The sequence below is a fragment of the Gobius niger genome (assembly GCF_951799975.1).
Source record: "Gobius niger genome assembly, chromosome: 10".
Taxonomy (NCBI): domain Eukaryota; kingdom Metazoa; phylum Chordata; class Actinopteri; order Gobiiformes; family Gobiidae; genus Gobius; species Gobius niger.
Window position 1 is genome coordinate 14,686,776 of NC_136861.1, and position 27,078 is coordinate 14,713,853.

Below are 27,078 nucleotides of genomic sequence, written 5' to 3' on the forward strand. Positions count from 1 at the left end.
AAGTGACTCAACATGATTACGAGTAGCCCATTGTGCATGTTTTAAGTTGGCAGAGAAAATCCTTAACTCACTCAAACAAGTGAGATTGTTCAAACTTCAAATGGAAAAACGATCTACTGTTTTCCCTCCTCTTAAATAAACACATTTAAGAGAACATGTCTGCACTGTCAAATATATGAGGCCCAGTGCTTGTTCTCATTGTAATAGTTCCAATGGTTCAAGGTTTGTGTGAGCTAAACCTCGCCGTGATGATGCGTTGACAATGTACAAATCTCTCTTTTTCTCCCTCTGCCATCAATAACACAAAGCTCCTTTTGCTACGTCCCTGACAAGCGAATTTATGCCCGACCTGAGTCTGTATTTCCATGTGATCCGGGACGAGATGTGGCCAGACCTCGGCTCCGGAGGGGGGCACCGGCGCGGGACGATTATTCTCCCACAGAAAAGCGCAGGGGCTTGGCCTGATTTATCTTTTCTGTCCGCTCAAATAGAAAACACATGCAATGCAGGAGAGAGGAGTCAGTGCTACATCGATGTCCTGCAGAGAGGGATGGAGATGGGTTTTTTGTGCCTTGTCTGGGAATCAGACTTTTCCCCATCATCAAACAGGCAATGTCCCACATGAGATGTAACTTGAGTTTTCCACAGATGTCGTGTTTTTAGTTTTCAACTTTACTTATACATATATTTGGTCCAGAAGGCTTTATTTTCTTTATTTCAGAAAGGACAGTCTTGAGTTGAAGTCTCTGTTTGAATGCAAAGACTCCTGAAATAATTATTTAGGCAGCGTAATATCCCCTCATGTGATTCTTATTCTGGTACTGTATTAGTAAAAGGATCACATATTCATATTTCAGTCTCCTGGACATGTTTAAAGGATCAGGACACCGTTTTTCCATACGGAGATACTGTATGTTCTTAGATGGTCTTTGTGCGTGACTTTACTTTGTGGACTTCAAAGTGCTCCTAAAGTGTTATTACGCCTTACGATATAGTTCCCCCTTTTTATTGGCCAGTTTGCCTCATTTTGCCACACTTTTCCTCACAGTCTGGAGGATTCTCATATGCACCTACATAATAGTAGGGATGGGTACCGTTAACCTCTTACCACCTGCCTTTTTTTGCATTTTGCCTTTTCTCCAGTTTTACCCAAATTTAAAAGCTCTTAACTGGAGATTACAGCCTATAGGCCAGTGCAAAGCCTCATTTGAACAGATCTTTTTCCCTGCATTGTTGTCCAGGTTACAGGTCGTATCCCAAACTGTTGACATGACCAAGTGTGATGCAGATATTGAATAACGTTGAAAATCGATGTCTTAAAAGAATTCTGTAAGAAATGGGGACACAGTGTTACTGGGAAGAGAATGAAAGAACTCACGCCCCGTACTAAACCAATACCTAAATAAAAAAACAGTTGTAGTATTAAGTAAATAGGTATTGGTTACAAATAGCATTACTAGTTAGCTGTATGTCAAACTTACTAATTGAATCCATTCGTCACGACGTTCTGGATCTTTTCTTTCAGTAGGAAATGTGATGAGTGCGTATGGTGGCTTCATATACACATATCCATACATACAACGCTGTGAGGTTCCTTTATTGCCCTCGTGAATAGAGCAAAACTCTTCCACAGACTGATTAAGCCCACGTGGACAGTCGCACTGCAATGGAGACTGAATGCGAACCTGCATATCGCCGTAAAACCACTTTAAGCGACGTAATAGTCACTACATAGCCGGTTGTTCTACTATGATAGTGTGGTTTTAATGGGCTTTGTTGACACCGTGGGTAGTTGTGAACTTTGACCAGAAAATTACCGCCCATGCGTACTGACAATGCTGATTTGGCTTATTGGCCGCATCGCATTTTCATCCCTTGTTTGACACTTTTTTGTTGCTCCTTTATAGCTTTTTTTTGTTATCACTTTTTTATGCTTTTTTTTTGTTGTGTATTCGTCCTCTTTCATTCTTCTCATTTTTGTTGCTATTTTGCTGCTTTTTTCAAGAAGCTTTTAGATTTGGATAAAGCCAAACTAGAGAAAATGTACTCAGGTTCAGGGTTAGGAGGTGAAATGATACCAGTATTGTACTGAAAGTTTAGCTTCTACTGGTATCCAAAAAATAGAATAATTGAAAGCAGGTACCAAAAAAAAGGCACAGCACTAAAGGAAGGCACTTGATTGTTTCAGCTCAAATAGTAAGTAAATTCACATTATTATTTATGTTTCTAGATGACAAACATTTCAGTGTAGGTATTTAAAAAAGTATCATAAACCAAGTATCGTTAAGTACTATTATCTAAAAAAGAGCAAATCCAGCCCTACATAACAGGTTTACAAACAGTAATCGTGCTCTAAAGAACTCTGCCATTTTGTTTGTTGTGTCTCTTGTGTGTCCACGTTGATGCGACACCAGCCCCTGCTGCGACACGACATCTCTATTGGGAAAGTATCGTATTCTCAGCTTGAAGGTTAAGTTCGGACCATCTGCCTTTTCCGCCTTAAGACCGGGATACTTCTGTTAAGTCCCACTGGGCTCCGGGCTGGTCTGGTGGATTTCACCGAGAGCCCTGGAGCTTGTTCGAGTCCGCTGTCCTGAACGAGGAGGGATTTGGGGAGACATGTGGGAATTATCCACCCTGAAATGGGGCAGATTGGGAGATGAGAGGGGGTAAGATCCGAGACTTTTGGAGAGTGTCCTGTCTAAGCTTTTGGCCTGGGATACTATCCCTGTTGAGGGGAGATTGAAAACACATTTGGGAAAGGTGCACAATGATTTTAAATGGCAATTTAAATGGTTGCAAATGGCAAAAGATAAGATAAGGTCTTTACTGATCTCAAAATGGACTTGTTACAACATATTTCAAGAACACTCAGGCTGTGCAAATAGTTTGGAAAAATCAAAGAAGAACAAGGTAATGGGTAAACAAGTAATAGTAAATAAAGGTATCTTATGTTCAATGGATAAAAAATCTGCAGTTTCTAAGTTATTACTGTGTCCTCACTCAGCAGAAAATTATCTGTCCCAGTATATCCATGAGGTCTTCTAATCCATAAAACCAGAACAGTTTCAGTCTTTATTTAGATTTCAGAGCTCCTGGTTGCGTTTAAAATGTGCACCGAGAACTGAATCTTGGTCTTAAAGCAGAACTAAGTAACTCATGCCCCTAGAGGCCATAAGCGTCACTGCAGGCGTCGTAGCATGTTGCGATTTTTCACTTATTAATTGTCCGTGACAGTAAATACTACGCCAACAAAGGGAGAGAGGAATATTGTACATCCAATTACACAATGGAGATAATTGTTTTCGCCCAAACTTGGCTGTAAATACTGTTTAAGTGGCGCTAGCTTGCAGTTAGCTTTGCCCGTTAGCCTGTTAGCTTATTCTTCGTGATTCCATTAGTGTGTATTGCACCTCCAACCCGGAGGGAGGGATGTTGCAATTGTGGTTTTCTGGCCAGAGACACCAGGGGAGATGAAACACTTGTATTACCCCCAGAGGGACTACGAAAAGGATTTATTAAAGTTAACAAGTTACTTAGTTCTTCTTTAAACCCTGAATTGCAACTATATTTGCGATCCGAATACTTATTCTCCTCCAAAATCATTCAGTCCTTGTTCCAAATGTTGTAATAAGGCTCTAGGCTGTGCTATAACAAAAAGGTTGGTGCTTCAAATCCGGCCATCTCCTGTTCACTTTGGACGGAGGTTAGTTCACAAAGTAATCACTCAATTAAATTAGCTGCTTGGTTGGTGTTTGTTGAAGAGAATAAGTTTGTTGCAAAGAATCATATAAGCCAGATGCATTATAAGATTAAGGTTCGGTTAGAAATCTGTTCTGTGATTTGATCCATCCTTCAGTGCTGATGTGCAGGAGCAATGTCAGACGACTGATCTCCATCTTGAGCTAAAACCTCATTGTAAAACTAAAAGGATATATTATTGAGTCTTTACTGACAACGTTGAGTGTCTGTGATTCCTTTTTCACCCTGGACCCGCTATAGTCGTGGGAATTCATCTGTCCCTGTATTAAGTATAAGCCGCTTTCTTGTCTGTGACTGTAGTCGGTCTCTCCATTAGGAGCGTTTGAAGTGGCTCCCGACACTTGCTCCCCTCAGAGTAATAGCAGCCACATGCACAGCACAGTTTAAAGCTGTCACACCAGCATTATGGCCGTATATTCACTTTACCTTTCCATCTGACCCTGGTTTTTTATCCGTTTTATCCGTGACATAACTTATACACTGAAGTTTAGGCCTTTCACACTAGACCTATAGATTTCAATTGGTTTATATATAAGGGAAAAATCTTCTGAAAATGAGAAACTGGACATCCTGGGCTGCAATTTATGATTAAAAAGAATGATGTCAAACTATAAACGGTCAAGTGTCCATTCTCTTGATTCTTGTGTCGCTTATTTTCTCATCTTTGTGCCAAGGGGAGCAGCCAAATCCAACAAGTCGCTATGAGTGATGTGTACTGCATTCTTCCTCCCGATGAGTAAGCTTCCTTTCACTTCTCCATAAACTCACATGAGCATTATTTATGTGGCTAAAAATACAGGTCTGTCAGCGCGGTTCCCAGAAGAATTACGGATTCTGGGTGTGGGGCATGTTTAGGGCTAAAAATATAGCTCTTGGTAGTTATTGTAAGTTATTGTTGGGTTTGAACATGTTGATATGATTCACACAGTCCGTCGAGTGGGGAAATTCTGGGATTCTTTTTGTCTTTCGGGCTTTCACGAGAATTACTTCAATAAATGACAGATAAACAACACATTTTCCCCCCATTTTTCTAACAAAAACAGATGAAAAAGCAACAAAAAAAACCTTGACAAAACCATGACAAAAAAGCGATTAAAAAGACGAGAACATAACAAAAACACTTCCAAAATGTGACAAAAACACGGCAAAAGAGTGACAAAAATGTGCCAGAAAAGCAACAATTGCACAACAAAAAAAAGCAATTCAAAACACTACGAAAGAGAAAAGAAAAAGCCATAAAAAATCAACAAGAAAGCCATGAAAGAGCGACAAAAATGCGAAGAAAAGTGACCAAAACAAGGCAAAAAATGTACGAAAACGCGACAAAAATGTTGAAAAAATGTGTCGGGAAGCTTTTAGATTTGTGTAAAGCCGAACTGGAGAAAATACACATGGTAAAGGCGGGGTTTCAGAGGTTAAATCATATTGTTTATCGCAATAGTTTCCTGCCTCAATATATCAAACTTTAGCTTTTGTTATCGTGACAGGCCTGTGTATTTCATTTATATCGTTGCATTATTATTGTTTGTCTGACTCATACGTCTAATGTGCATCTTTGGTAACATTAAATGGGTCTAAATCAGGTTAGCGCAGACAGAGGGAGCCCGCACACTGCAGCCTATAGGGCGGAGCGCGCTCGTGCACCCACATGCACTCTGCTGTAATTTGCCCTCGCTCAGAAAAGTCAAGTCAACCATAACACACGGCGGTGACTTCCTGTACCTCGTTATTGTTATTTAAAAAAAACCTTTGAAAAATAATCAAATGGTGCGTTAAGTCGTGATGAGTTTCCTAACCTTTCATAGAACATGTTTAACCCACTGTTTTTGCTCAAGAGTCAGACTCAACGTTGCAAAACACTGTGAAAGTGTGAAAAAGGAGAACTTTACGCATTAGTGTTCAGTTTTACTTGAAAAATCTCACTGCATCGTCTAACTCCGCTATTTGCAGACTATTGTTCTCCGAGACGATGCGTCGAGCCTCCATTAATGTCCATCTGATCTCGCGAATCAAACCCCACTGACCCCTTTTTACTTTGAAGGGGCGCTCGTGGCACTTCCGATGGCCCGTGTGTTTTGTGCGCTGCGGCTCCTGTTTCCAGGCAGGCCCAGCACACGGAGGGATTTAGTTATGTCCCGTTGAAGAAGAGGAGGAGAAGGGGGAGGCGGGGGGAGCAGCCCGAAACAACGGGAACTGAGTGGGCTTTTTGAAGAAGGAAGGAAGCTGGAGTAGAGTTGGAGATATAAGTTTGGAGTTGGAGCGATTCGCTTCGTTACGCGCGGACCTCGTCCGTGTTTATTATCGCTGTTGGAGCGACACTAATTGCCTCTCCCTGTTGCAACCGAACAGTTCGTGTTGTCCAATGAATGGAGTTGCTTTTTGCCTTGTTGGAATACCACCCTACGCTGAGAACCACGTAAGTACCGCGCGCTGGCACCGTTATTACCTGCACGTTATTGTGTCGGGACCGCCTGAAGTCCGCTGCACCGGGGCTGGTCAGAGAGCGTGATTTCCTAAGAGGATTACCACTAGTTTACACAGCCACTGTGTACACACAATGAACTATATACTGCGCTAAAGGTGAAGAATCTAATCACAGTTTGTGTGCTGCTTTTTGCTTGGTCGCTCGCAACGCTCGTGCCACGTTTTTTTTTTTCAGGATTTAGCGGCTAAAAGTTCCTTAAAAGTGATTCCGACTTGTCTTTACGCGTGGGCTGCTGCAGTCTTTTGTCCGCCTCTCGCTGCATCAGGCTGCTGTCAGACGAGACAGGACGTCCCAAACTCCGACGCTGCTCGCAGGCAACTATTGCCTGTACACAGTGCCATCTTTGTTCCCACTGTGCAAAATCAAATCGATCAGGTTATTACGGGTAGAGCCACCAAGTCTCTGGATGTGATTTAAACTTTTTTGCTCGTGCTTTTTTTAGTTTTTAGTTCACCTCGCCATTATTCCTGCCCCAGGGTGTGTTGAATTTGCTATAAGCTTAACAAAGCACCTCTGTATCTCCCTTTTCCCTGCACGCTAAATGTGCAGGTATTTAATTGTAAGAGTGTGACTCAGGAACGTGGTGTGTCATGATGGAGTCATGAGGGGCGGAGGTCTTTGACAGGGCAGTATAGTTGAACATATGGGGCTGTTTGGTTATTTGCAGTAGATATGACTTCCTCTCTGCCTTCCCTCTGTATGAATGTAGGATTGTTTGTCTAGGGTTGGCGGTATAATGGTGTTTGTGTGCGACAATATGGCATTGAGTTTCTTCTCTATACTATCTGTGGGTTATTTATCATCTATAATCTAAACACAATAAATGATGTGTTACTAATAATGGGAAAAAAGTCACTTCTCTTTCACATCTGCCTAAACTGAGACATTTATTGACACTTTTCACAAACAATATTGAGATAATACATGTTTCATGATTCGGTCCCCGTTGCCCGGCTTGTCTTTGAGTGGTAGCAATAAGTTTTAAACCTTTGACATAAACGCTACACTCGTGGCCTCTGGATTCTACATCAAGCATAGCCGAAACCACAACCAATTCATATGTTTGAACGCATAATTATTTTAATTGGCCATATCTTCAAAGGAAATCTCTTCTGCTTTTGGGGCTAAACCACAGCACTTTCCCACAACTTAACGCTGCAAGGGTGTGTTGTCAGTGCCGGGAGTTGAACAGGAAAAAAAACCCTAAAAAAACATCTTGTGGCATTGAAGTCTCGGTGTAGTTTGGCCTGGTCTTGTTCACAGCAAGTTACGGCCTTGGAATATGTGCGCGTTTCTTATCAAACAGAGCCATACTCTTAGATCACAAGGCTGTTGAGACATGGTGTTAGTACAAGTCTGTAAACATGAAATTGGCTTAGTTAGATTCAGTTTGCTGTCACACTCTCTCCCGTTGTAAATCACTCTCAGGGGCACCTTTTCATGCTCACTCTGTATTCATATTTAAGACTGGAGGCAATGATAATAATGAAATAAATGATAGTGATTCTATGCCGCCCACCTGACATAGCAGCAAAATGACTGTCAGGGACTTTTTCTCAGTCACGAATAGAAACACAAGCAGATACAGCTATCTCTATCTGCTAAACATTTTGTATTGTCAACATTTGGATTGTACTGAATTCCCACTGGGACACATTTCTCAATACTGGCCATCAGGGCTGCGTCATCCATAGACATCCGTAAACTCCGGTCAATTATAATTTCCCTACATGTACGTCTGGGTCTGATCTCAGTGGCCGCGTTACATCGGTTGAATTTTAACCTGCCATTCAGCGAGCGGAGGAGGCGGGTGTTGCAGGTGACGTCAAGCATTTACGCCGCATTTGCTGGTTGTAGTTTGACAATGGCGGCGGATGCGGAAGTAATGGAAGCTCTTCAATCCGTTCTGGCTCGGCTCCCAAATATCGAGTAATAGAAATTGATGCCTTGGAATACACAAGGAATGCCTCCAAGACTTATGATAGAGTCATGATAGCTGCTTCACTCACTCGGGGGCATTACATTACAAACGCTAGCGAAAATCAGATCCATTCGTTTCAAAGGAGTTCACCCCTCCCACCTGATAACGGAGCTCAATTGTGAAGGTCCAGACCCTTGTACGAAACGCAAAGAGTACGAGGGTATGGCAAAACCAAGCAACATCAGGAACAAAACAGTTGAAGTTAGTAAATGTTTAACTAAAACTGAACTAAAACACCTTTATAAGTTAGATGCATTGTTTGTTTTTGGCTGAGTTTGTAAAAAAAAATGTGTCGAGCTCAGTCAGATGAAGACTTTAATCATGTTGCAATATATTTGTTTATTTATTGGTTTATTTGGTTGGGACAGTGCATGTTAATGAACATACATGGGTCTCATGCATATTGTGGCTTCTTGCGATACAGATATTGCATCATCTAATATCCATCCATCCATCTTCATCCACTTGTCTGTTGCCGGGTCGTGAGGGCAACTGTTCAAGCTGCCCAAATCACATTGCACCAGCCCCTTATGGCTCCTCCTGCAGGTGGTGGGTCGACAGGAGGACGGCCTCATTAACTGGGCCTGTTGGTCTCTCATAAGGGGCTTTTGCCATGGGAGACCCTACCAGGGGCACGAAGCCCCCGACAACAGATCTCCCAAGATCATTCAGGTGCTCAAACCCCTTCACCATGTTACTGGTGATACAAGTATGCCCTTGCCTTGAGCTTGTATTTATCATTTCTTTGTTTGTTTGTATACTTTATTGTCCCTGTAGGGAAATTTGTCCTCTGCATTTAACCCATCCTTCAATGCCACTGGGGCAACCCGTACGGAGCAATGGTCGACGGCTGTGCCGCGCCCGGGGACCCATCTCCATGATGTGGAGCCAGGCTGATGGTCAGAATCACCTGGCTGGAGGAGTCACCTATTGCATATGTTTTTAGTGGTAGGGGAAACCGGAGTTCCCGGAGGAAACCTACGCAGACACGGGGAGAACATGCAAACTCCACACAAGAAGGCCCCGTCCTGGTGGGAATTGAACCCGGGACCTTCTAGCTGTGAAGCGGAGGTGCTACCGTGCCGCCCCTTTGACACAAGTCTTAACCTGAATGCCCTTCCTGACACATCCCTCTCATTCTCTAACTTTTTAAATGAGCTTGTGACCACCTATGGTTGTATTTATCTATCAGCCTACCTGCTTGCACGGCACTTTTCCTCACCTCCCTGCTCTGCTTCCCCCCAGCAAAGATTTGAGCGTTTCCTCCCCGCTGTGGCCCTATAATTGAACCACTTCAGTTGCATGTTGCCTTTATAGCCTGTTGCCTTCAAGCATGTTTAATTCGCTTTTATGTTTTTTAATTCTAGGCTCGTAACAGGACTTAAGCTCCACGCAGCCGGTAGTAAGTGCACTGGTACTGCTGCGTCTGTAGCCGCAAAATTGCCTCCTTAATCAACGCTAACTAATAAAACGTCCTACAAAGCTGCACTGTGGGCTCTCGCTCTCTTCGCCTCTGCTTTGCTCACCCCAGTGTCCAAACCGTTTCATACCTAGCCTTTGACCCTGCATGTTTCAGCCAACGCCCACCGGCTTCAATTTAGCTGTAATTTCCGCGAAGCTAATTTCACCTGCCTTTACACGCTGAAAGGAATTCACTCCCTTTGGATTGATGTCAAATAGAAAACAATAAGCTTATAAGCGAGATTCTACCAAAAAACTGTATTTAAGACGCTGTTACACATTTGTTCTGTTGGGCCATTTCATTTTTGTGTGGAATTATCCGCTCCTTTGACATTTCAGATGAAGATTTGTGTAACATAGACAGGCTTTTCCAGACAGCTCAGGCTTCATTGGTGTTTGATTGCATTCGTACTCTCAAAACTCCACTGTTTGTCACAAGCACAAGACTCACTTTGTTTAAGAAATGTTACAGATGTCATCCCACGTCAGAATTCCTCATCGACTTCCCAATTTGTGGTTTGTTTGGATCAACAGACTCGACTTCTATTGTTCTCGTGTTGTCTAAATGTCATCGAGGCAACTTAATGCTTAATTAGGCCCGAGCGGCCTGCCGTCGCAAGGGCCTATTGTAATCGTAATCACAGCGCAGTGCGCGCAGCGCACTGAACCTAAGTGCGCGGAGCGCACAAAAACAGCGCGAAGCGCTGTCCCCATGTCAACCGTAAACTCACCGTGTAAAACAGTGACAGCCCACACCGGAGGTGTGGGCCCTTTATACTTATTATTGCATTAAAATGAATGGGGGTATATAGTGTGAATGGGGGTATATAGTGGATGACGAGCGCGAAGCGCTCGTCATCCACCCAGGACCCCCACGGGTGCGTGCGGTTCGTTGAAAGCTTTCCAAAAATGTATATTATGATATCGTCGCGAAAGCGACGATATTGTTTTTGTAAAAAATATTATTATTATTCTTTCTTTCTTCTTCTTCTGCTCTTTGAGCAGGAATTTGACCCCCTGAACATTGTCGAAAACTCACCAAACTTTGCCCAAAATTCAGGTCCGGTGAAAAATTAATTTAAATGTGTGTTTCATATTGGGGGGAAAAAAAATGGCGCGACAGCGCCACCTACAAAAATCAAAATACATTGCGCCAATGGGGGAGGGGCCGAAGTAAACTTTGTCGTAGAGCGACGAGATTCGGTCCAGACATTCGTCATGTGACGACAAAAAAAAAATATTATTGTGGCCACGCCCCCTGACAAACCGGAAGTCCGCCATTTTGACAGGAAGTCCTGAGAATGCTGAGTCAGCGTTTTCGCTGACGTCGCATTTTAACGAACTCCTCCTAGGGCGTTTCACCAAATGAGCTCAAAATCGCTCCAGCTCATCTCCAGATGTGGGGCATCAAAAGTTATCCAAATTTTTTGGCTAAGTTTTATGGTTCGTTTGCGGCGAAGCCGCAATCTTTCCGAAGTATTTTGCGATTCATCAAAAACTAAAAATCGCTCCCATTCGCACAAACAAACTCCGATTAAAAATCGGAAATATACATTTTGTTGACCTTTCACCCCTGGACGCAACAAATGTGGAAAAAGTGCCATTGGGCGCGATAGCGCCCCCTCCAGGTGCAGAAGAAAAAATGCATTATGGGAAAAAAATTAGTTTGTCGGAAATGGATGAAATTCGGTACAAAAATAGTTGATGGCGTCCCGATCCAAAAAGCCAATGACACCCATATCGTATTTTGTACGGTGTTGCCATGGTGACCCCCGGGGCCCCCCATGTTATCCAATGGGGCTGACACATACATCTCACATTATACAACATTACAGCGCGTTAGCGCCCCCTGTCAGGAGCTTGTGGACAGTGGTCATGGAAATACGGCCCGTTAGGGTCATCTGATGCCAGTTGTGAAATTAAAAAGATTACGGGCGCGCTAGCGCCCTCTGCAGGCTTGAGCCATTGCTTACATGGAGAGGCTAAAAATGTAGCTCTGATGTTTACTGACAAAGATTAATGGCACATCAGGGCAATAAAATGCAGTGTGGCGCCCTTGGTACGGTTACATAGACGCGGCAATAGAGGCGCTAAAGGAGGCACGGCCCGCGAGGGCCGTTCGATGCCGCTTGCGGCTTTAATTGAAATTGCAGTTTGAATGGTTGCAGCTATTTAGTGCAATGTCCATAGATAAAGACGGCATCTCTGGAATCGCCCATATTTGGTCATGTTTGACTACTACTTTAACAAATGCTGAATTATGAATATACAGTTTTCTACTATATAAAGATAATGGAGAGGAGCAAAGTGGTTCAACAGCCCATAAATACATAAATAACGGAGAATGCTAACACAATGCTTCATGTTAGCATCATGCTACATGCTAATGCTAGCTATGACTGCCGTTATTTCTCTTCTACTGAACAATCTACTGTGAAAAAAACATCCATATGGACTTGATCTGGACTTGACTTTGTGTGTGATAAATAAGTTTATATTCTGCCATAAAATTACTTAAAACATTGAAACAGTGTTATTGTGACAGGCCTTTCTCTTATACAGCCTTTCTTGTAACTTATCCTTTTGTGAAGTTAACACATTTACAACCTACTTAGCCTCTGCCCCTGCAAGTGTGTAGATCCAGTTGATAAAAAGTGCCTGAAAATCACTCAATGCAATGTAATTACTCTCTAATTCGTCAGGCCGGCTCCCGAGTAAATCTGTTTTTGCTGTTTCAGAACATGACGCCGGTTTGAATGGCCACCGCAGGGGACCAGTGTAATACTGTTACTGCGTCCCGGGCCAACGTTGTGCAGTGAGATCAATAACGCTCGAGGGCGGGGCAGTGGGGGGGGGGGGGGGGGGGGAGCGAGGCTAAAAGCTGCAGGTTTTTTTCCCTCCATGTGATGCTGCTGACTGAATTGATAACAGGAAACATGAGCGCACTGTTATGAAAGTCTTGAGATGGAGCGGTCGATGCCATGTCTTTAGTGCTGGGCTCCTGTATCACTATCACATTGTGGCGTGTGCATGACTCTGTGTTTTATATAATGGCCGTCTTGTTCCTTGTTACGGGTGAACTTCGCAGGCTTACTGGCAGAGGAGGGTAGTCTCAGTAAAAAGTAATTAAGCTTAAGTGAAATACAACCAGGAAGACACTTACAGTATTTCCTATATCGTTCTAATGAAATATTTTCTCCTCTCATCAAATGACAGCCGCTCAACCGATCACCTCAAGCTATTCATGCAACTCACTCATATAAATATTGTCTTTTTCTATCAAATTGTGACATCATAAAAAGCACAAAACAATGTATGTGATATGTTAAACTCAGTCAGGCCTCAGTGATTTTGTGACATATTGTGGCCTCTTGTGGATATTGCATCACCTTATGTAGGGAGGTTCCCTCAGAGCATCCAACCGTGAGCCCGATTTGAAACATACTTAGGCTTCTACCTGTCTGTCCGAGCCGCTCCCCACATTTGTCTCAAGCTTCAGGCCACTCCAGATTATGCACAGATGAGGCAAGCAAGCCAAACTCACAGCGAACTAAAGTGAGCTAAACTAAACCCTCAGAGGAGAACAGAGAGTTAGTCTGTAGTTGTGTTGATAAAAATGCACAAAGTGTGTACTGTACTGTAAGGCCGATACAGATTTTTGGGTATTCTTATTGGCCAATGCCGATATGCTGGGCCGATATCTTTGACCGACATTTTCCAAATGTCTGGTCTATAATCTTCTAAAAACATCAATACTTGACCACTTCATCAGCAGTTATTATATTACTTTAGGTAATTCAATCATAGTTTCTGTCCCAGCTTTGATTAGTGTCCATTAGCATTAGCATCCTGCCATTAGCATGAGCATACTGATGATAGCCACGGCATTTTGCATAAAAAACACAAAACCGGGGAGATTAAAACTAACTCAGTGATTGAATTATCCAGGTTCTTAGCTTGAAAATGACATGCAGCAATTTTCATTGTGATGTTTCTCTGTTCCCCTGAGGCAAGTTGTGGGAAGACTTGTTTTGAAGCCCTGACTTCGCTCTTTCCAGTGTAATGTCCAATGTCCCGGGGATATCGGGGGTCTCGACGACAGCAGGCGTACTCCTATTAATCCCAAACTGAAACTGATAATGATAGCACTGATAAACAGCTAAAAAACAATTGCGGTTAATAATAGTGGCATTGGCGTCATGGAAATTTTGTCAAGGGTCATGGAGAAGTCATGGAAAACCTGAAAAACAATCTGTACAAACCCTGTTATACTATTTAATAATAATTCTGTAATATATTGAGCTCCTCTAGTCGCAGCCCTCCTCTAAACAACAGCAGCAGTACAACTATCTGCCTCTTCATGTCCTCATCTTCACCACCACAAGAGTGGTATTTTCCACAACTAGGCTTTACTAGACCAGACACTTCAGGGTGAAAGGGGTCGAGGAACATATCAGTAAATTGCAAACCTAATGGCAAAACTTTAATTTTGTCTAAATCGCGCTGCTGCCTAATTGTTGACCCTTCAAACATAGCCTCTATTAATAACGAAGACCCGAACTTCAGAGCGGAGCATTTTCCACTAATGGTCTTTTGAGTCTTGTGCGGGTGCTTCAGTGCTCAGACCACAGGCAGCAGTGAAGTCAGCAGGTCCGGAATGATTAAGGCGGCAGTAAGTGGAAACACATGCGAGATGCTGCAGAGGGAAGCGTTTCTGAGAGCACTAACAGATGCGCGGGCTCTGAAGAGGCACGTAACGCCGGACTGCTCTGCCACACGGGGAATGTTTATGGATTTATGAATGAATGTCTGTGCGATATAGCCAGCTCACGGACCTCATCACTTTAAAAAATACAATATAATTCATAATCGTGCTCCTCATTTGAGAGTGTGACGACATCTTTTTGTATTTTGGATATTTGGCAGGCTACATCTAGTTTATGTGGATCGGTTGTTGTTTGGTGTTTCTACGGTGCATTAAAAAGCATTACAAGTCGTTCAGTGCCAAAATCAAGGCCTTAAATGTCATTAAAAAGCATTAAATCGGATTCAAACTGGCTCCAAATTTATTAGAAAATTCAACACTTTTTACCAGTTAAGTTAATAGAAATTACAACCTGAAAATAGGAAGAAACCGCCCTTTCTCCTGGTACAGCTTATTATTTTTTTTACCTTTAACTGCATTGTGGTCTCTGTGTTCCACATTGTTTTTCTGGATACTTTTGTACGTCTTTGCTGTTTTTTTTGTGGAGATTTGGTGGATTTGTTTATTTTGACAGTCCATAACGGCCCTGAAGAAAGCAGGACCCTTTAAAGGTAAACAAAAGTTAGCTCATCAGCTTTTTTGAGACCTACAAATTTCTTCTTCTGAGACACTGAAGAGGCACCAAGAGCCCCCACACCTGCAGCACAGAAGAGGCGTCATAAGAGGAGCTACAGGAAACAAAAAAGGGACCAAGAGGAGATGGTGAAAAACTGTTTTGGAGCAGCAGGACGAAGACGAGGTAGAGGAGCTGACCAGTGCAGGACACCACGCTCTGAAACAGGGACAAACCCTGGAGGCGCTGCACCGTTTTGGAGGATCAGAGGAGACAGAGAGCAGCCAGTAAGGTTTCTTCCGAGTGCTATAGTTTCCCCGCCCTCCAGGGTCAAGCGGGTCAGGTTGACACACAGTGGCAGCGCGGCTCAGCTGCAGCGGCTCAGGACTAACACCAGAACACTATTGTCGACTACGCTTGTACAATAACAATAAAGCACTTCAGAATCAGAATTATGGTCTAATGTTCAGCTGCAGTCTTAGCTGAAATTGATTGCATTGTTTTTGCTCTAAAGTCGCCCGTCATGTCCAATCCAATCCCCAAATTGTATTCGTTTATGGCAGTAGAATATAGTATTTGGGCATTAAAATGGCATTAAAAAGCATTATAGTCGCTGTTAAAGTATACAATTGTAGTTGCAGTAGTAAACAGCAGTATTAGTACTACAGTAATATTACAGCTGGCTTTTACAGAAGATCAGTCTGGTGTAGAATCCTGTCAAATCACTCTTTGAATAATAGTTGAATAATCGTATAATAGTATAATGGTAGATAGCATGGAAAAAGGGCCATCTTAAATGACTTACATGACTCTTCCAGGGGTTATTTACATTACACACATTGAACTTTTGCGTCTAACAATGATGTGATATCCATAAAGCTTTCAGTGCAGTGTGAAAGCACCGATACAAAATACCAGCGAGTCTTTCTGGCATCACTCCATTGACACCTCTCTCCTCTGCATTCTTCCACTCTAGCAGCTGGTCACGGATCCTCTGCTCTCCTCTGTTCAATCATTAACCTGTGAGGGCTGTGGACACGGGCTTCATCAATCACGCACACGTGGGTCCCAGCACAGGTGTTCAAACGGCACTTTTCACTGTTTGGATTACGCTTTACGGGTCAAAGCGGCACCTAAAGGGGGATAAAGGTGTGAGAACTTTTCTGTGTGTGAAGGAAATCATAGGGTTAAATAGGGCTTATGGACTTTTTTGTGCACTTCAAAAAGTAATTAGCTAGACTAACCAATCAAAGTTTTAGTTGTTTTGAGTAGCTAAGATTTAGGTGGGCATTTGACCCAGATTATTTCACTTGTTCTGAGATGTTTCTGACTCGTTTCAATATATTTTGTCTTTATTTCAGGTAATTTTCTTTGCCAATGGGGTAAGAGAACTGGTCTTATCCCAATCACTGGGAAAAACAATGCCATTTTGTCTTAGAAAAATGGCTTGAATTGTGCTTAAAATAAGACAAGAATGTTTGTCTTGAAATAAGATAAGAGAAATTAACTTGAAATGAGATTAAAAAGTTAAAGATAAGAAAAATCTGTCTAGTTCCATTGGCAATACGATAGTCCAAACCTTCTCACAATCAGAACAATTTCTGGGAATTCAAGCACTTTTCTCCAGTGGCAGTTTTGTTTTATTTTTTCAAGCAAGATGGCCTTAGAACTAGTCTCAAATGTAATCAAACTAGCAAAGTAAACTCATCTTCTTTGTAAGAAAGAAGCCAGTTTAGTAAATGTGTGCGTCCAAATGGGTCGACTCAGGTCTGAGAAAACGGCGCAATTCATCTTCCAGGCCTGTGTGAGGCGCTGTGACGCTAACACAGATAATAGAACAAGATGTAGAGGGTGAAAGGTAGAGGTGAAAATGAAGCAGATTCAAGGATTTACGATCTACAGAAGAGATGAGATGTTTATTCTTCATATGTAACGGGACTAAAGCAGAAAAACCTGTCAGTGACTTTTGCTGTCAGTCCAAAAACACAGATTGACTCGACCGTGTTTTCCTACTTGTCACCTGTGGCTTGCGGACTGCAGTGAAGCAAAGAAAAACCATCATAGATCCATGAGTAAAACTCATTACAAGGTCAGTAGATTATGGATAACAGACACCACTCTGGTGCTGTGATGTCATTGTTTTAGTAAAAGTTGCGGAGACGTCGTAACAACGGGGCCACGTAAACGGCGTTTTGAGATCTTTCCACTCTGGGAGCTAGTTTGGAAAATGTTTGTTTACAGACGCCCAAAACGCCGGGCTCGTATGAACGAAACACCGGATGGAGAAAATATCTTTGCGTTTGGTCCTCAGCTTGACTGCTGAATGGACAGGGCCTAATCCACTGCTTGATATTTACTTTTTGTGGTGTAGGTAATAGTTTGTGCTAATACAGGCAACACTGGATTTGTTTGCTTTACTTCAACATTTACTGAAAATACTAGGAATTCTATAAAAAAGGCTATTAAGTTGATTTGCTTTGAAAGAGAGACATCTCACTTCACTTCATGTGTTTCCTCAGAACCTGCTACTTCTCTGGCTTGATATGGTCCTGACTCAAGATCAGGAAAATGGGCCAACACATCAGACAAATTTCCCTATGGGGGACAAAAAACACACACGCATCCAGATATATGTTTTGTTTCCCAATACAAGAAATTGGGTTTTGGTGTAGCAACATTCTCAAACAAACTTGAAAAACACATAAAAGTTAACACAATGGCTGTCAGTTTTTTTACAAATCCATAGGCAGAGTTTGTTGAGGTGAACTGGAAGGACGTGAGCCGGGCCTGACCTTGTTTACTCCAGTGCGAGGGGAGCGGCTCTATCAGCAGCTGCGTTTCTGCAGCTAATGGCTCCGCATTGATCTCCTTTTCCTACAGTCAGTTTACCGCTCATTCCCCGACGTCTAAACATACCCGATGTTTAGGGAATAGTCTTCAAAGGACTCTCATTTTCGCTTCACTTTAAAAAAAAAATTTCGCCATGTCAATTCATGAGAAAATATCGATTCTGTTATTGATTGCCGATCAGTTGCGTATGTGGAAAAATCCCCCTCCCCAAGCAGCGAAACAGAGGATAAATGCAGGCTTTGTTTGCTCATTGTGCCTCTTTGTAGTGATTTATTCTTGGCCTAACTTTGGATCTTAAATAAACTCCTTTTTTTGTTTTTCAGAAAGCCATGCCGTTTCGATTAAGCTGGCCATTTGGTTCTACTTTTGCCATGGTCGTCGTTCTTGATTTCAACACTGTTTTTACTCTTTCATAACTTGAAAATGCTAAATTACATGGGAACCGTTGGACTACTTTGTCAGATGCAGACTGCGAAAGCTTATCGCTTTTCGATCAAACGTTTTCTCGGCCAGTTGTGTGTGTGCAAAAGAATATGGTGAAACAAAAATAAGATGTAAGATATGGAGTGAAAGTTGGACCGTATCCAATCACTCAGTCTGACTTTGATTAGAACAGTAAACAGTAATTGATAGTAATGGTAGACGGGAGTCATTTATGTCAAGATAAATCAGTTTGGATTGTAAACATGTGCAAGAAGAGAATCAAACGTGTGCTAATGCTAGGGCGTCAAATGGTACCAGTATGGTATCGGAAAAAGAAGTTTAGGTACTACTGGTATCGAAGATTAAAGCAGTGGCTGTAAATATTGTTGAAGTGGCGCTAGCCCGCAGTTAGCTTTTCCCATTAGCTTGTTAGCTTCTTCTTCGTGATTCCATTAGTGTGTATTGGTGACTCGGACCCGGTGCAGGGAAGTGTGGCAATTGTTGTTTTCTGGCCAGAGACACCAGGGCGAGAGGAAAGACCCCTCAATCTCTTTATCAACACTTATTATCCCCAGAGGGACTACGGAAGGGATTTATGAAGGTGAACAAGTTACTTAGAACTGCTTTAAGGTTCTAGGACTAAATAAAGATGTGCAGCCCCGGTTAAAACTCTGCTAAATACACTCAATTGAAAATGTATGTATCTTTAGAGACCAACTTTTGATGCCTGTCAGTCCAGGGACATCATTAAAGGAAATTATGTGATTGTTTCTCCTCAAATAAAAGAAGATTGTGTTTTACGGAATAAATTAACGTTGTTGTTTTATTTTATGGTTCTATTATGACAAATATTTTAGCATAAGTATTGAAAAAAGGATTTATTGGTATAGAATCGGTATCGAAAACCAAGTACCGATAACGCTAATACTAGTAAGTTAGCACCATTTTGGTATTTTGAAAGCATTTGGCTGTCAAATACTGAACTGAGTCTTGGGGCAAACTAATTCAATAGAGATATAAAAACTAGGACTAAAAAAGGTTGGTCCTAGTGGTTTAAAAATATAGTGGTTCCTGAAACACAGTTTGAGAGCTACAAATTGGCTAAAACAATGAAGACATGCAAGTAGAACTGTCTGATTCTACTATAAATAAACTACTATAGGAAGATTTTACACGGCCTAGAGACACATTTCCAGGTTTTGATGCAGGTTCATGCTCTGTACCAAGCTCTAGGCTTTAGTCTATTGTTTCACACCATGAGAGAGAAACCATAGCACCAAAAGGAAACTTACCCAAACAGACACATGCACAAAATCTTAAGTTAGAAATAGCTTCATCCTGAGCATTGTCGTGTTAGAGAAGATTGGTCTCGTAACAATGCTTCTTTCACCGTATCACATCGAGCAAATTAGATTATGCCAGCTTGTGCCTTCGCCTACGTCACTGGTACTGTTGGTCCTTGTATCCTGGCGATGTCTTGTTTGCACGTGGTGAAATATGCGTCTGCCGCGCTTTTCCACGAGGGGCTCCGTCCTGATGTGATGGCCCACTAATGTGAAGAATGGAGGAGCAGGTCTGGTCTTGCGCTTGAATGCAGACTCCGTATCTGCCGTTGGGATCGGGCACGTAGGCTGGAGGGCCCGAATTTTGGGTTCAGAGTTCAAGGTTCAAAGGTGAGGGGCCCCCCTTGTTACACACTTGGCCCCCAGTGAAGAGGCTAAAGAGGCAGGAGGGGACCGGTGTCAGAGCAAGCAGCTGGGGGCCGAATAGACGGAGATGGAAGAAGTGAAAGTGCTGCTACTACAGAATAATTAAAGGCCCTATACCTGATCATTTTCTAGCAGTGGAACAAATTTGTATTCGTAAGTGAAAAGTGACTCTGAAAGTTGTGAAACCTGCCCATAAAGTCTTCCCTGTGAAGAATTGGGACGCTACAAATGTGCTAGGAAAGACTTTGAAATGAGTTTAGACCACATCTAAGAATTTAATTTACTGGATTTCATTGTTTGTTGTAAAAAGTATAGGGGCCTTTCAGAAGAACAGCTTGAGTGAATTCAGCTGTATGTTCTATTCTACTGTACTGTATTTAAAGGAATAGGCCACCATTTTTTTTACATACTGAGATATGTTCTTACCTGAGCTTAGACGAGTTGATGCATACCTGTGGAAGAGAATATACGTGTAACTTAAGGCTCCTTCCACAATTCCACAATGAGGTTAGGCCCTACATTGAAGTCTTCAAGGTTAGGGTTAGGGCAAGGCTCAGGTCAGGGTTCATTTCCTCTGGGTTTAATGGCAAAATTAATACACATAAATCAAACTGAATTCATACTAAGCCTCAATTTGGTTTAACATTGTCCAAATTGCCCCTTAAAGTTCTTTTCAGTGATGTGTCTGTGTCTGTCACAATCTTGATCTAGGTCTATGTCTATGAATGCTCCCTGCTTAGTGAGGCTCAGGTCGGCCGATTTCCCCAGGGGGTTCTGTCGCTGTCTATCAACTTTCCCATTCTTGTATTGTGAGCTACTTCCCACTGTACACTGTCATGCTACGTCTTGAAAGCCACAGCCAAGAAAGCTTCTCGGCAGGTAGCCCAGAAGGAGGGCAGCGACTCGATAGAGGAGTAACGATCGTACACTGCAGGGCTCGGATTAAAGGTGTTAAAGTGGACGCACCTGCTTTGAAAAATTATCACTGGGGGTTTCTGGTACAGCTATTAGTTTAGTGACGAATAGGACTGTGGCTGTTGGAGCTGGCAACTTCTACTGTGCACCAGTCTCTCGTGACAGTGTTGGGAGTAACATATTAAAAGTAACGTATTAAGAGTAATGAGTTATAATACGTTTAAGTGGTGACATGACAGCTCTACTTCCGGGTCCACAGATGTGCGAGAAACTACAAAAAACTCTTTAATACCACAATCAATATTTCTCACTCACCAACTCAACAGAGAGTTTCTGAACATACCTATTTATTAGGCCCATTAGCCAAAATGTTGGATGTAAAAGTAATATTTACCAAAATTGCTACATCCGTGTTAGTGGAGATAAATGCGTAGCAGCAGCTACGCTAACCCCGGAAGTAGTGACTTTAGTAAATAATACTTTTTTAGCAGTAGGTGCGGCATTTTTGACTAATGAGTTTGAGAAATAAGTAGGTTCAGTAACTCTCCGTTGAGTTTCAGAAATACTGATGGTTGTTTTTAAGAGTTTTTTATGTTTTTTTCTCACATATTTGCCGGTCTTTTAGGACCCGGAAGCGGAAGTCGTGACGTCACACTTAACAAACATATATAGAACTTAATATAGAACCTGCAGTTACACGTAAGACCCGAGGGGGCAGTAGTGAGTATAAAAATGACCAACTTGCATCTAGTCCCTTTAATGTCCTCAAAACAAAATGGGGGAAAACGAAGGAAAAGGAAATCTTTGACCGCGCTTTTGCTCGGTGGCATTATTATTATATTCAGTTTATAATTTGCCTGAAGTAACTCAAAAGTAACTCAAAATAGTGTAACAGCTACATTTGTGAAGCAATATACAAACATAGTACATTTTTAGAGCTGTAATCACTAATATAGAATATATTGCAATTTTTAAGCAACTTGCCCAACACTTCTCTGTGAATAACTGACAAACTACCGCCGTAAGAAATTAACTTCTCAAATGTGTTCTCGAGAAATCTCATCGTCCTCTGCTTTCGGGCTTGAGAAGAAACTTTCTCCGTCCTTTTTCTCAGTCCCATCTCTCGAACATTCTCACATTTTTTGCAAGGCACCATGAAGATTAAAATCTGTTGCTTGTGGGGGGAAAAAATGAATAGCGCTTTGTATCTCGGTCCAATGGCTGTTTTTGAACAGCCCGGGCTGGTATGCAGGAGGGGGGCAGCGTGGAGGAAGACGAGGACAGGCAGATAACAAAATACTGAATCCGATGCGTCACGGGGCGAGAGTGACAAGCAAAACACAACGATGCAGTAATCAGACGCACACGGGCCAGAGGGAAAGGCTTATTCACGGCACAAACTCGCACAGACGCTGCCAAATGTCCCTGAAAGGTTGAATAGGTCAAATATTTAGAGACGGACAGTTCTCGGAGCAACATCCTGGCATCAGTGTGGGTGCACTACATCATGTACCGTGAATGCAGCGGAGTAAAATATCATGTTCGGGTTAGTTTAGTTTGGACGTGACAGGAGTGGAGGATGTTCCAGTCCGAGCCGTAACACAATATGTTTCGGTTGCTACAGTAATGCATTGTTCATTCATTATTTTATTTTGTTTTTATGTATTTTTGTCCTGTAGGCTTTATTGGACTGGACAGCGATGGGGTCAAGAGTTGGGAGAGACTTCAAGCTTCTAGATTATTCAATGACAGTTTTTGGCCATTTGACATCAATTTCTATGACCATAAGCTAGAATTTATTTGGTTTAGATAGATAGATAGATAGATAGATAGATAGATAGATAGATAGATAGATAGATAGATAGATAGATAGATAGATAGATAGATAGGTAGGTAGGTAGGTAGGTAGGTAGGTAGGTAGGTAGGTAGGTAGGTAGGTAGATAGATATATGGCAATTCTGGCGTCCATCTTGTGACTAGCCCTTCCAATCAAGTGCAATGCAATCACATGGGAAACATCACTTATTTCCTTAATACTGTTTTTATCTATTTTTAGTTATTTCATGACTCGTTGATAATTATGACTGATCATATGTCATAAAGCTAGAAAATAAGGTTTTTGCAGTTTTATTTCAGTTGCATAGACTATTTGTTCATGCATTTTCCTGTCAAACACTTCTGATTCAGTTCTATTTATACCAAATAGAACATTTGTTTCCTACTTTAAAGCTGTCTACACTACATGACACATTTTTTTATATACATGGGACAGAAATAACAGAGAAAAAAACAATGCTATTAACAACACAACTAGAAACACAGACACTTCAAAGTCATGATTCTGACTGAGACACCTCGCCTTAGGAAGTGATTCAACCAATCACAAACAATGAGTGTATCTCACATTCTGCCATTGATCAATGAAAATGTTGCTCCTGGTTTTGTATTGGCTGCTATAGGGGTTAGCCTCACCGACTAGTTACAAGAGGGCCACTACGTTTGCCACGAAAATAAGCGCCATCTAGAGCTTTATTAAATATCTTAGGGTACAAACATGTGCCAGTGGAGGCGAAGTGATAGTGTTGTTCATAGTTCTCATAGTTCTCATACATAACCGGCATGTTCTGCTTAAGTCATATTATGTTCATTACTGTCTTATCTAATTACTCACACTGCGGTTTTCTGGTATTTCCCTCTGGCACTTTTGGTGTACTTCCCATCATGTTCTTCAAATAATTGCCCTCCCTTTTATACTTCCTCAACAGTGCAAATGTCACGGACATACAGAATCAATGCTGTTTGTTTACGGGACATCCCACGGAGAAACACAGGGCGTAGGGGGGGGTTGTTTTGACAGTCGAGTAAAGTCACGGGATGGGGATTAGCCGGGAAAGCTAATGAGACAATGAGGATGCAGGGAAGACATAGAGCCGCCTGTTTGTACAGACTACACTGTATCACAACAGCATAAGGGTTTCTTTTTAAGAAACTCTGTAAACATCAGCAAAAGTGTTTAATTTGTCTGATGTGGATAAAAACACAAATTTGGAGAGGCAGAATTACTATTGTTCAGGCACTAAGGAGTTTGGACTTCTTAGTGAGTTTTTAGATTGGACTATTTCTTTGTTTCTTTGTGAAAGCTTATAGGTTTAGAGACCAATATGTTTTGAAATCCTAACAACCCTTTGTCTGCAGTATCTCTCCTTAAAGGGATGTTTCAGTATTCTTGACGAAGGGCCTCATTTCCTAGTTGAGTGTTGTTGATTTCTGGAGATTTTTTTGTATTTTGTATTCATGCAGTCCATATATTTGAAGAGTTTAGTGATGCTAGGCTAGTGCTAGGCTAGCGCATGTCTATGGTAGCTAGTAGCCTGCATTAAAAACCTCTTCAAAATCATCAGGTTGTCCTCCAAACGTTGCCATATCTGATTTGAAGAAAGCTCCTTTGTGAATTCCACGTGTAGTAATGCCGGTCGCAGGTAAACAAACTAATGAAGATCCGGCAACCGAGCAGATCACTCCACCGCAGCGTAGCTTACGACCAGGAAGCTAATGCTGCTCAAGTATAAGTTAATTTAAATGCAAAATGGTTATATTTCAAAAATGATTCAGTCAACACAGACGTTTATATCAGTATTCTGGTGTTATGTGATTTGCCTCAGGTGCACTGTGCTTGGGTCAGACTGTTTTTAATGCAGGCTACTAGTTACCATAGACATGCACTAGCCTAGCACTAGCACTAGCACCACTAAACTCTTCAAATATAAGGACTGCATGAATTGTGGATGTTGTGTCATTATTAAATACGGTAAAATGTCCATAAACCAATCCCATGTCTGAAAACAAAATAATGATCTCACCCAACTAAGTAGTCATATGATTTACCAGAAAATTGGTTTGCTGAATCACCTTAAGTCATCTGCGAAGGTCAGGAATGTGTTTTGCCACTGCTTTTTTTTTTTTAATAAACATCGCATGAGTGTTTTATTCTGAACACATTAGCCATTTGACCCGTACAAATGTGTTTCCATGCTTTGAGTTTTCACCATTTAAGGCTCCGGTGTTTTGAGTTTTGACCCTTTGAGGTATCTGTAGTTCGAACAAAGGAGAGTGGATTTTTCTACTACAACTTTACTGAAATGAGAGGTAATCAAGTGCACGTCCTCGCTTAACTCCACAATGTGAAGTCTTATCATTCGGGCGTCTTAAACTGAGTGAAGTGAGTTTTATCTAGATTTATTAGCCGCTTGTGCACGTCCTGTTTCCTCTTCGTGGCACCCCGTACTTTCGATAAACTCTTTGTTGTTTAACCTAACCCCAAATTCCTGCATTCTTGTTTTCCCCGTGACTTTGACTAATCGCTGTCCGCCTGCCCTTCTCCTGGCTCCGCTTCCTTCTTTGGTCATCCTTCTCAAATTTTCTCCATCCCGAAACCGTGATATTTTGTTTCATTCAACCCATTTCGGCCATCTCAGATCTCCTCAGTGTCGCCCCAAATATGTTCCTATGCGCCATAAAAGGTATGTTTAGGTCTAATCCGTCCGCTGTATATCCTCGCCCCGCTTCTTCTCGATGAGCAAAGCTAAACAGAACGCCGTGTTTCTATAAGGGTCCGGTTCTTTTTGTAAGCAGTGCCAGGGTCAATTTGGTACAAAACAGTGGAGGGATACCATATGTTCACGTGGAGCGCTCTCTTGTTGTCTTTTCCACCAAACAGGCAAGACGATTTTCCTTCCTGTTTTGATCCAGCGCGCCAAAATAAGAGCACCATCTTATTCATTAGTTCAACTTTCTTTGTGCTATACTAGTAACAGACTAAAGTGAAGGTGACTCATTTTAAATTGATAAATAATGTATACCCTGTGAACCAGTTTCTTGAAAGAAGATTTAAATTTGATGTTGACCCATGTACTTTCTGCAACCAAGATGTTGAAACTACTTGTCATTTATTTTTTGAATGTCACTATTCAAATGTTTTCTCGAATGATGTCCGGAGTTGGATTAACTTAAAGCTTAGTATTCCCCCCTTAGACATGTCACACGTTTTGCTTTATATGGACAATTTGGAACCTTCATTATCAGATGTCATTAATATTATTGTGCTTTTAGCTAAATATCATATTCATTGCTGCAAATGGAGGGTAATAAGCCATCTTTTCCCTGCTTTATCAATGAATTTAAAATGTTTTACAGCTCCCTAAAAACACTAAAAGACTGGAAAACTGCAAGAGACAATCAGCCACCAACTTTCAAAACTGCTTTTTTTGCATTTTAAAGGAATTTGCTCCATTATTGTAAATATTTTACTTTGCTGAATGCTCTCTTTGTGTTTGGAGAGCCTTGTTCGCCCCCCTAGCCTTTGTTCAAGTCTCAGCGAGAATATTCTTTCAGTAAAAAAAAAAAAAAAAAAAAAATAGTAACAGACTTAAAATGTGTGTATTTAATAATATTCTTGTAATGTTGCAAGTACCCGCTGAACTAATCAATGAGACGAGCTGTGTGCTTTTATTTTGTGCTGGATCGAAACAGGAAGTCACTTCTTGGGCGGCGTGGTTATGATTTGAAGTTATGCAAAGAGTACATTTTCACTGAGTTCAGGAAAATTCACAGATACCATGGAGATCTGCCATACACACGGCATCTCTGGAATCACACATGTATATGGTCATGTTTGAAAACAGTTAAGGGGGAAAACAATTTGGAGAAAAATCGTTCTTTAATTATTCAAAAACTACTTTAACAAATGCTGAATTATGAATATAGTTTTCTATTAAATAAAGATACAAAGACACGGAGAGGAGCAAAGTGGTTCAACAGCCCATAAATACATAAATAACGGAGAATGCTAACCTGATGCTACATGTTACCATCCAGCTAGTGCTAACGGTTAGCTAGCGCTAGCAACAACTGCCGTTTTTTCTCTTCTACTGAACAATCTGCTGTGAGAAAATATCCATATGGGCCCGATTTACACTTGACTTTATTTATGTGTGATTAATAAGTTCATATTCCACCAGATATTAGCTAAAAAGAGTGGAAAATTGTCGGCGAAGCCACACCCCCTACTATGACGAGATGCCGTCTGTATCTATGTTTGCAGCTGTTATCATACATTTTCCATAGACTAACATTAGCTATAAAAACAGTACAAAAAGTGGAGGAAAAAGCCGTGGA

At 41.7% G+C, this 27,078-nt stretch overlaps 1 protein-coding gene across 3 annotated transcripts in view; it reads left to right on the plus strand.

Moving 5' to 3' along the window:
- arhgap23a (Rho GTPase activating protein 23a) overlaps positions 1–27,078 on the plus strand; it is a 131,605-nt gene that overhangs the window by 27,016 nt on the left and 77,511 nt on the right. Inside the window, exon 1 of one of the 3 annotated variants that reach the window (XM_079564325.1) lies at positions 5,853–6,178. The exons of 1 other annotated variant lie outside the window; for it this stretch is intronic. In XM_079564325.1, the coding sequence (XP_079420451.1) occupies positions 6,125–6,178 (54 nt within the window). In that variant the 5' untranslated portion in view covers positions 5,853–6,124. Of the gene's footprint in view, positions 1–5,852; positions 6,179–27,078 lie in introns of those variants that run through there. One more of the 3 variants, XM_079564322.1, reaches the window with a different exon arrangement.